Source organism: Balaenoptera borealis (assembly GCF_965194805.1).
Source record: "Balaenoptera borealis genome assembly, chromosome: 14".
Classification (NCBI taxonomy): domain Eukaryota; kingdom Metazoa; phylum Chordata; class Mammalia; order Artiodactyla; family Balaenopteridae; genus Balaenoptera; species Balaenoptera borealis.
This window is the reverse complement of record NC_138875.1, coordinates 61,369,974-61,380,402: the sequence shown is the minus strand read 5'-3', so window position 1 is coordinate 61,380,402 and position 10,429 is coordinate 61,369,974. Positions and strand designations below refer to the sequence as shown.

Genomic DNA, 10,429 nt, shown 5'->3' with positions numbered 1-10,429 from the left:
AATCCAATATTATCTGTGTACTAGAGAGAGGAAAGCAAGAGTGGCAAAAAGTCATCCCTTCTGACTCCAGGTGAGAAGGCTATAGACATTCGTTCTACTGGTCTTTCAACTGTTTTGTAAGTTTGATGTTTTTCAAAATAAAACGGGAAAGGGGAGTTAAAAGACCCCCTGCTGGAGGCTGTGGCGTCAACAGGAGAGCCGTCAGCCTGAGAGTGGGAGGCGGTGCTCCTCACCTCCCCCTACCCTCCAACCACCTCAGCCTTCCAGAAAATAGCGCAAGATCCAGAGCCTGCTCTGGACCCCTGCTCTGGGGTCCATGCCCACCTTTCCTTCCCTGTCCAAGCCCTACGTGTCCTTTGAAGCCCTGTGCAAATCCTTCCCACGCCAGGAGACCTTCCAGATGGCTCAGTTCCCAGCCCCCCACCGCACTTAACATAACCTGCATGTCTCCCATGGCACCATGTGACACCTCCAGCATCCTTCTTATCACCATGGCCACGGATGCTGGCTCCTGTCTTACCTGCCCAATCAGGAGCCTCTCCACCACAAGCGGGACCAGAACCCAGCCTCCCGACTTTCCACCTCCAGTAGAGCTGACACAGCACCTTATCCACCGCAGGTACTCAAGACAGACCTTGAGCAAAACCTTTTTGTCCCTCACCTGTCCTCACACCTGATAAGATGGACGACGGTCAATATTTATCGTCATCCTACTCTGTTACTTCTATTGCACGTGGCTCCGTGGTGAGTGCTGTCGCAGGGATACTGGTGATGTCATTTAGTTCACGTGTCATTGTGTCCACGTCGTGGGAAAGGCAGAGCGCCTTGAAGACAGGGATCGTTGCTGTCCTGTCCACCTGCAGCCGCCCAAGGTCCCGGCATGAAAGAAGTGCTCGATAATCAGTGAACGACTGAGTGAAGGAAAGTCTATTCCAATTTCCAACACATATGACAAATTATAAAAACTAAGACAAATGAAGGTGTAATATGTACAGACACGGAAGCACCGAAATTAGTCTAACCTGTTGGACACAACTGAATTTGAAGACCTGTTCTAATGCGTGACCTCAAAATCTTTTCACGTCCTGGCACCTTAAAATGTAAAGTTTTCTGTTTTCCAACGGCCAGAGCCTTGGAGCAGATCTGGGGGATACAACACACTCACTGAAACAGGGACACTGGGTGGCGGTAGAGGTGGGGCAGCACGCCTGAGAGCTACAGACAAGGGCTGGGGAGGGACCAGAGAAGTTTGAAAACGCTCCACAGATGACTCTGATGCACACGCTGGGCTCAGGGTGAGATGCGGCCACACTGACCCTGAGCAGAAGAGGAACGAGGGCCTGGTGGACCCCAGCAGCCCGGCTCGGGTGCTCTGTGTCACTACCCGCTGGGCCCTGCTGGAACACGTCCCACTCTATCGTGGATATTTATTCTCATCCCAGAGTCACCAACGCTAAACCACACTTTCCACAGGGGTTCAACCTAATAGAGGAATCAGGCAAGAAACGAATTACTGCAAGTTCCTAGCCTCTCTGCATCCCCCCACTCCCCTCCCCCCTTCCCCCACAAAAAGAAATGCTAATTTCTGGGAAAGAAAAAGAAAAAGGGTATGTGTGGTTTTTTAAATTTTATTTATTTATTTTTGGCTGCATTGGGTCTTCGTTGCTGCCCGCGGGCTTTCTCTAGTTGCGGCGAGCGGGGGCTACTCTTCGTTGCGGTGCGTGGGCTTCTCATTGCGGTGGCTTCTCTTGTTGCGGAGCACAGGCTCTAGGTGCGCAGGCTTCAGTAGTTGTGGCATGTGGGCTCAGTAGTTGTGGCTCACAGGCTCTAGAGCGCAGGCTCAGTAGTTGTGGCACACGGGCTTAGTTGCTCCGTGGCATGTGGGATCTTCCCGGGCCAGGGCTTGAACCCGTGTCCCCTGCATTGGCAGGCGGATTCTTAACCACTGCGCCACCAGGGCAGCCCCCCAAAAATGAGTATGTTAACAGGATCTCAGGCTTGGACAGCAATGCTGATGGCTGCCTGGGCTGCGCCTCCCCATCCTATGCATTGTTCCTTCCACAAGGACCCCACGATTCACATAACCTTACGGAATACTTTCGGTAAGGAGCGCTCAGCCTCACTCAGAGCAGGCCGTGCCGGTGTCCACAGCTCGGGCTGATCTGCTGGCTGTGAGCAGCCTCGTGGGTCCTCGGGGGTCCCACAGCCCTTTGTCGTGAAGGTCTGGACAGGCTAGAAGTCCCCACTGCCCACGTGTCACAGCAAATCCCAAGGACTGGACTGCTCTGTGGTGAAGCGCTAAGCAGATTCGAATAGAGGCCTGAGGAGAGGCCTCACCAAGGCCCTGATGGTGGACTCTTACCCATGGCACTCAGCTGTGGAGGAAGTGGCAGAGACCTCTAAACTGTCGTCAAGACAACCAAAGTCCAAATATAAATCTCTCAGGGATTCCATTCGGAAGCAGTTTTTAAATGTACACACCCAGAGGAAATAATAAAAGAAAAGAAATATCCTTTCCTCCTTCCCTCCCTCCCCCTCCCCCTCCTCCTCTCCCCGCCCCCCTCCACCTCCTTCCCCTCCTCTCCCTCCTCTCACTTTCTGCCACGTGGTGATGTCTTTTAAAAATGCATACTGGGAAGATTTCCACCTTTGGGGTTGGAACAGCTGCTGCCTCAATATTGTTTTTGTTAGTTTTTTTTTTTTTTTTAACATACTTTGCTGTTTTTAATGAAGTTGTTTTTAAGCTACATGTTTCATAATATTAGCTGAGACTCACAAAGCAGGATGATTGGCACTTTATTGGCAAGAATGAGACTCATGGGTCCTAAGAGTCCAACGCAGACCCCCGTCAACACCCTCCTGCCCGGCTCACTTCCACGACAGCCCGGCTTATCCCAGGAAAGGGCACTCACGAAGGCTTGGGAGAAACACGACAAAGTCCACCCACGAAAACAGCAAGAGTCAAGAATCTCTACCAGGTAGGCTAAATAAACCCTGCGCTAGCACAAAGCATTCAGGGAATGTTCCACAGATGGCTGTGGTTCCACCTGGGAGCACTCACCAAAAGAAATAAGATCAGACACGCCTAACATCAGGGTTCTGAAAGGCACAGGTACATGCCACCTGGCCCACTCCACTGCCACCTTCTGCATATGACCCTCCGGTGGGGAACCTCCACCCCCTCGAGGAGCAGGAGGCTTCAGCTGAGAGGGAGGAAAGCCTGCTCCGCCCGTGCCAAGCACAACCGTGTGCCTTAAATGGGAAGCACATCCCCAAGTAATCACTGAGGAACAGGGACAATCACCAGGCACAAAAGGACCAGCCCCTCAGTCTCTCCAGTGAGCGAGCAAGGCTGCAGCTACGTGGTCCTCATTCCCATCACCTTTTCAACGGGGCCCAACAGAAAGTGACGCCCACAGTGGGCACGGCTGCTAGGGCCTGGGTCAGACTGAGATTTCAGGGAGGTGTGGCAATGGCTAAAAACAGGAAGCTGAGGGCTGGCTGCATGCAAGACTTCATCCAGAAAAGACAGGCCTCCCACACAAAGAACAAAGGAGCTGGGACGCCTCTTAAAATTTTGAGAGGACGCTGGGTTTGGCACTGATTCCCTCTTCCAGCCGCGGATCCACAGGCTTCTCTCCCAAATCAAGAGAGCAGACCCAGCAGTTAGAATGGCTGTAGCCTCACCCCAGTGCTGTCTCACCCAGAGCATCGCCCTGTTTGGAGGAGCATCTGAGAACATACCCTGTCACACACATCTTGCCCAGGATGGGACCAGCCAAACGGGGGGAACTTAAGACACATTACTCAGTGTGATAATAAGATCACTGGCCCTTTCAAAGATTTCATATAATATGTCTTCTGACCTAAGCAAGACTAAAACCTAGAACCATTCTCAAAAACAGAAGGCCACGGATACAGTGTGATAGGATTGAAGCTTCAAGGTCTCCATCTGCTCAGAAACATCTTCTTGCTCTGCTTTGGGACCATTCTTCCCTTCCAAGCCCAACCTCCTACCAACTGAACCACTGCAGAGGACCAGCAAACAAGGAGAGTCACTGTCTCCAGGAAATCACTGAACGAGTGCGTTCCATTCTTAGAGATAAAACAAAAAGAAGTATAGGGAGTTCCTCCAGCTTTCTCATCTCCCAGGCTTGGAATCACAGGGTAGCAGGAAATGGTGCCATGTATCTTAGGCGATCATCTGCTATAGTCCTCTGCCTTAAAAGGGAAGATGCTATTATGTCCATTTCACAGACCATGCAACTAAGGTACTCGTCCAAAACAGCACAGCCAATGAATGGCAGAGAATGAGAACCCAGGCTTGCTGCCTCTGGGCACAGGGCTCTTTCTACCTGATCAGTTCCTTGTAGAAGGAAACAGACTCACCCCTAAGTAGCAAAATTGCAAATAATTCATGCGGTGGGACAGGCAAGTCACTTCCGACTTCATTTATTCCCAAAGCCAATCCTGACACACACAACACACGTCAAAGCTGCCTCTTGATTCCTCGGGATCCGACCTTCCTTCTGAGTCTTTGAAGGGCTTCCTTGAGGCTGAAATGATTCCTCACAAGGAAAACATGCGATTCCTGGAATTTATGTCTGGCTTATGTTAGAGAGCCTGGCAGACGGTGCAACCTACCCCTGCAACACCGATAAAGGTCAACAGAGGAAGGCCAGAACAGCATCCCATCCAAATCCAGGCCATGGCAGAGCAAGCAGGGGGTGGGTCACAGGGAAGGGGGGGCCTTTGCCTGATCCCCTGGAATTCGAGGCCAACCCGAAGACCTAGTGTAACTGGGGGTTCCAACAAAGGACAGTGAGGGGAGACAGCCAAGAGCATCGTTCTGCCCCAGGTTCCAGAAGAGCCTAGAGGGAGTCCAGACAGCCCCTTGGTCTGGGACAACCCAGTCCTAACCTAGAACCATTTCTTCTTTATCTACTTCTGCACATCCATCTTGACAGACCAGTTAGTTCAACCTTTGCTGCTTTTTTCAGAAATGGTTTTCTTGGGAGACCAGATCGGCAGAACACTAGGCATCCCTACCAAAAGCTGCTGAAAACAGGGCTTCAAACCAGCTCTTCCCAAAGAAGTAATTCTGGAATTTGATATGGGCACCCAAGAAGAGGCGACCCTTAACACCACCTGAATTCCCTGGGCGGTCCCCAGGGGGCTGCCCGGTGCCATCTGACAGGTCCGCACCACTTGGGTGTTTGTGTCTGTCTTTGTTTCTGGTTTCTTCCAAGTTTCTTCGGGCTCAGAAGGACCCACTTCGGGAGGGGAAGTGGGGACAGGGGAGGACTCTCTCATCCTGCCTTTATCCGCGGCACGAAAAGTTTTCTAAGCGCGGTTTTCTACCATCCGTTCTCTCTTCACTTTCCCGCCGGGTCATCCCCTCGCGCATTTTCTCACCCTGAGCTGGGCTTTCTTTTTAAACAAGTAAATAAACCAGTTGGCCCCGGGAAGCAAAAGGAGTCGGCGCCTTGGCTGAGTTACTTAAAGTTTCCGCCGGAAGAAAATTATTAAAGGCGAAGGAGAAAGCCCTCAGAGTTGGGGGCCGCGGCTCCTGTCCCCGCGGAGGGGTCCCGGGCGCCCGGCCCGGCCAGAGCGGCTCCGGGGACGCGGGCCGGCGGCGGAGGGACGAGTCGAGAAAGCTCCCGACCAGGTTCGGGCCCGGACCCAGCAGGGCCTGGCGGGGAGCGGGCCCGGGGGCGCGGGAGAGGGGGGTGCAGGGGACACGGGGGGAGCACGGACGGGGGGGTGGGCAGGGGAAGTTGGAGACAAGGGGGGCGCGGGGACGAGGGAGGCGCGCGGACCCGGGTCCCCGGCGAATGGCGGCGCAGGACTCACCCCGAGGAGACAGACTTTGAGCTCTCGGATGGCCATCATGAGCTCGGGGCCGGGCCGGACAGGGGCTCAGCATCCTCCGGAGCCGCGCTGCGCCGCGCCCCGCCAGCTGGCGTCCTCCGGTCCCCGCCTTCCCCTCGCTCAGCCCGCGGGCGGATCCTCAGCCGCTGCTATTTCTGGGCCGCCGGCCGCGCCGCGCAGGGTCACGTGGCCGCCGCCGGCTCCTCCCGGGGCTGCGGGGTAACCTCGGCGGCCAGGCTTCCGGGAACGCCCCCGACGGCGTCAGCCCCCCGCCCCCGGGCCTGCGGCGTCCTGGCACAGGGCCTCTTCCCACCCGCCGGCCGGCGGTTGGACCCGGCTCTGCAGAGACCCCCTCCCCCTCGCTCGCACCCGACCCACGGGCTGCCGGCTGCAAGGCCCCCGGGGTGGAGAGAGGACCGGTCCGGCCCGGGGCTTGGTGGGGTAGGGGGGGAACCGGGCCCACGGCTGGAGACTGCATCCCCCTCCGGAAAGTGGGTGATGCCAGCCCAGGCCATCTTCGGGGAGCACTTCCAAGTCATAAATGGCATTTGACAGAGGCTGGGCGGACGGGCAGGAGGGTCTGAGGGTGCAGCCCACCCTCTCCCGCAGTTCCTAATATCATGGGGAGGGGGCTTCAGTTTACCCCCACGTAGCTTGTCCCTCTCAGCCCTGAGCTCATTTGTCTGTATGTAATCGAAATTGGTTCTAGAAGCTACGGTCTATTCCTCCCTCCAAAACAAGGGTGTCCGTGTCCGAAAAGGGAAGCGCTTTCTAGAGAGGAAGCTGCCACGCTCAGCACAGAAACGCTACCCCGTGCCGGGGCAGACACCCAGCCCTCAGAACGACGCTACGAACGGGGAGCTCGGCCGCCCTTCCGCACCCTTCCGTGACCGGGAAACCAAGAGGCTCTGGCTTGAGACAGTCGAGGCGGGCTTGAGGAACTGCCCTTCCCTCTCCACAGTGGCTCACGTACCTCACCCACTCAGGCCACCTCGTGTGTTGCTGCCATAGAAATGTCCGCCTTTCCGACACAGGTACCTCAGTTATTCACGTCATTTCAGATCAGAAAGAACTTTTTTCTTTAAACTTCATCCCCTAACCCAAACTCTCAGGCCTCTGTCCTGAGTTGCCAATTTTGATCAATGACATTTGTGGCCCCCAGTGGACCACCCACCTTGATTATCTGGCTTTGTTCCTACTGAGGCCATGTTGAAGCTACCCAGCACCCAAGGAGCGCATACAATAGGGACTTCCGAATCAAGACCTCCAGAGAGAGAGAGAGAGAGAGACTGGAGTCAAAATAGCCCTCCCCCCCAAAAAAACAACCCCTGACAGTTGGCCATGAATTCCCCAGGGCAGTGGAGGCTTCCACTGGCTTGGGCAGGCTGTGGAGGATTTTTCACTTGCACAAACCTGGACTAAACTGTTCAGAAAGTAGCCATGGATGAAACACAGGTCCTGTTCGGCGTGAAGATCATTGTATCGGTACCTGTCCTTGGCTTAGTATCGAAAGCAAGGACAGAATGAAGAGAGGCCTGCCCAGAGTCACCCAACCCTGGTCACAGGGCCTCACTGTCCTCAGATTCGCTGAGCAGAGAACAGCTGCCACACAGCTGCAGAGCTGTTGTGGTGAAGCAGCTCTGGCAAGGCCACCTCGAGTGCCCGGCAGAAAGAACAACTTAAATCTCCACGTCAAAGTGCTTCCCTTTGGCCTTTCTTCTCACTTCCCCAAAGTCGGCCAAACCAGGGTGGGAGGCTTTTCCATTAAAACTGCAATAGGGTCACTGAGGCAGAACCATCCCCATTCAAGTGGGCTGGCAGAATTTCTCGTTGGTTCCCCTGCTCTTCTCATGATTCTTCCCATTCCTCTCGCTTCTCCACTAGCCTAGGTGTCTGCCATGCTTGTGTGGTTTCTGGGTTCTCCCCAGTCGCTGATCCAGGCCTTCTCCCCTGAGAATCACCCCTCTGTTTATTCTGCCCACACCTACCCCCTTAAAATCTCCTCACTTGCGTCTCATTCTGACCAGGCCGAGCGCTTCACAAAGTGCCAACCCTGGTCTGTCAACCGCACCACCCCCTCATCAGCCAGGTCACCCTTGGGGACTTAAAAACTGGCCTCATGAAAACCCTGGTCCCCGTGATCACCCCAAGGTTGTGCACTATGCTCTCCTGGGAAGGAGGGACGGTGGCTGCTCCAAGATGTGTTTGGGGAGTGTCAGGTCCTGGGTGGGTCTCAGCTTGTTAGAGGTATAATGTTTCCTAGGAATGCTGTCATTATACTCTAGGATTACTGTATGACGGGCCTGGCCTGACTCCTCTGGAATTCTCTGCAAATATGAAGAGGTTCTGATATAACTTAAGCAGGGATAAAAATCCAATGGTACATAACTGAGGATTTATCAAATTTCAAAAAAATGGAACATGCAAGGTTTTCTTATGAGACTTTTGTAAAGCAAAAGGTCATTGTACTAACTCGGATTTCTGCTTTTCTGCTGCCTTGAAGTCCTCAACGGCACCCACAAGATGCAATCGAAGTGTTCAGCACATCTTGCAAAAACGTGACCCAAACCAGCCTCTTCTCTGCCCCTCTGGTGGAATCCATCAGCCTCCAGAAACCTGCTCAGATTCCACCTCACCAGTGAGGTCTCCTTCTGAGGTTGCCAATGCTCTGCTCACAGCTCTCCTAGCATTGACTCAGCAACTCACCTGCCCTCCCATCCCCAACAAGCGTCCTGCCCAGCGTCGTTCCAATAGAATGAGGCTGAGTTCAGTTCAGAAGCAAAGGAAAGTTTCATTCTTTGATCAAAGAATGGGGAGGTGGGACCTTATGCTCCAGAGCACACGCTCTCCCAACAGGCCCGATTGGGGCTGCTTTAGTGGGGAGGGGGCGGGGTTCTCGCCAGCAGCGCAGGCGCAGCTGCTGCTCACGCCGCATGATCTCGGCGCCAGGCGCAGCGTCTCTGCACACGGCTCGCCCGCCATCTTGAACTGAGTGCGCCGGGGCGGACCTTCTGTGTAGCGCCCTGAGCTGAGCTGTCGGCGCTGCCGTTTTGCACCAGGAACCGTGGTCTGAAGAGCGGGACACAAGGCCCCTGCACGCGGTGCCCTGGGAGCCAGCCGACTAGACTGAGCGCAGAGGAAACAAGGTTAGACTTTATCACCCAGGTTCTATTTTTATTTCCCAGGAATTGTTAATGGACTTTCCTGCTGACAAACATAATTAGCCATTAAACCCCTTTTACAACAGGTCAGGGTCTAAACTGATACACAAATGGAATTATCTGTATGAGAGGTGCCCATAGATGAAGCAAGGATCATCTCTATCACCAGGGTGTGAAAATGACTAGAATTTTCTTTTAAAAAAGAAGAAAAAAGAAAAAAAAGGTGATTAGAAATGATCTTTTTACCTAGGACTTGTCCCAGCAGGGTCTTTGTCCTCTCATGCGATTCAAACGAGACTCCTGTTTGATGGGTCTGGGAGACCACAGTCGTCTTCATGACGGGACCCCAGGACTGGGGCGTCCACATAACGGGATGGTTGACCTGGAATACTCACCCTGGACCTCATCTCAGAAGGTTCTGTGTGGGGATTTCTTCTAAAAGAAACAAGTAATTCACCAACAAGTGTTTAGTGAAAATCCACCAAGGGACTGGAAAAACCACCCTATTCTTTCTTTAAAATCTAGCCAATAACAGCCATAAAACTGATCATGTTTTTTGATCCAGCAAATCCTCTTTTGGACAATAACATGGAAACACACACAGAAAAGTGAGCAAATAGAAAGCCTGCCTGTGCGTGCACAAACAAACATGCACACAAAGAAAGAGATACATTTGAGAAATAAAAAGTCATCTCTGCTGAGATGGAGGAGTACAGCTGCATTAATTGTGGCATTAAAGGGGCAAAACAACTGAAATCTCTTAACATTTGGGAATGATTAAGCAAACTGGTGTCTTTACTCGGGTATATTTAATGGTGTGCAATGGTATATGTCACTTAGGTATTACATGACATGTGTGTATGATGTAGATTTAGAGAGGCGTTTGTAGTAAATAAGTTTCTGTGAGTATAACATGACCCAAAAATTGGGTCTGCATGTTAAACAGTTAAGCCACACCAGTTTGTGATAACCTGTACTAAGGAGTGTGATTGCTCGATTATGTGGTACTACTACTACCTACCTATTAGAATAGCAAAATCTGGGACAATGACAACACCAAATGCTGACAAGGATGTGGAACAACAAAAACGCTCATTGCATTGCTGAATGCAAAATGGTGCAGCCACTTTGGAAGACAGTTTGACAGTTTCTTATAAAGCTAAGCATACTCTTAGCATCCAACCCAAAATCACGCTCCTTGGTATTTATCCAAAGGAGTTGAAAACTTATATCTACACCAAAAATCTGTACACAGCTGTTTATAGCAACTTTATTCATAATTGCCAAAATGTGGATGCAAACAGATGTCCTTCAGTAGGCAAATGGATAAATAAACTGTGGTCTATCCAGACAATGGAATACTATTCAACACTAAACAGAAATGAGCAATTAAACCA

At 52.5% G+C, this 10,429-nt stretch overlaps 1 protein-coding gene and 1 long non-coding RNA gene across 2 annotated transcripts in view; one reads left to right on the top strand and one right to left on the bottom strand.

The window, feature by feature from the left end:
* RAB31 (RAB31, member RAS oncogene family) overlaps window positions 1-6,082 on the bottom strand; it is a 107,770-nt gene extending 101,688 nt beyond the window's left edge. Inside the window, exon 1 of the mRNA XM_082355075.1 lies at window positions 5,854-6,082. Within this exon, the coding sequence (XP_082211201.1) occupies window positions 5,854-5,892 (39 nt within the window). The 5' untranslated portion in view covers window positions 5,893-6,082. The remainder of the gene's footprint in view (window positions 1-5,853) is intronic.
* On the top strand, window positions 2,584-8,415 carry LOC309611147. Its single transcript, XR_014234353.1, has 3 exons — window positions 2,584-5,668; window positions 6,581-6,905; window positions 8,375-8,415. It is a non-coding gene; the product is annotated as an uncharacterized lncRNA (long non-coding RNA).
* Window positions 8,416-10,429: the final 2,014 nt, after the last annotated feature.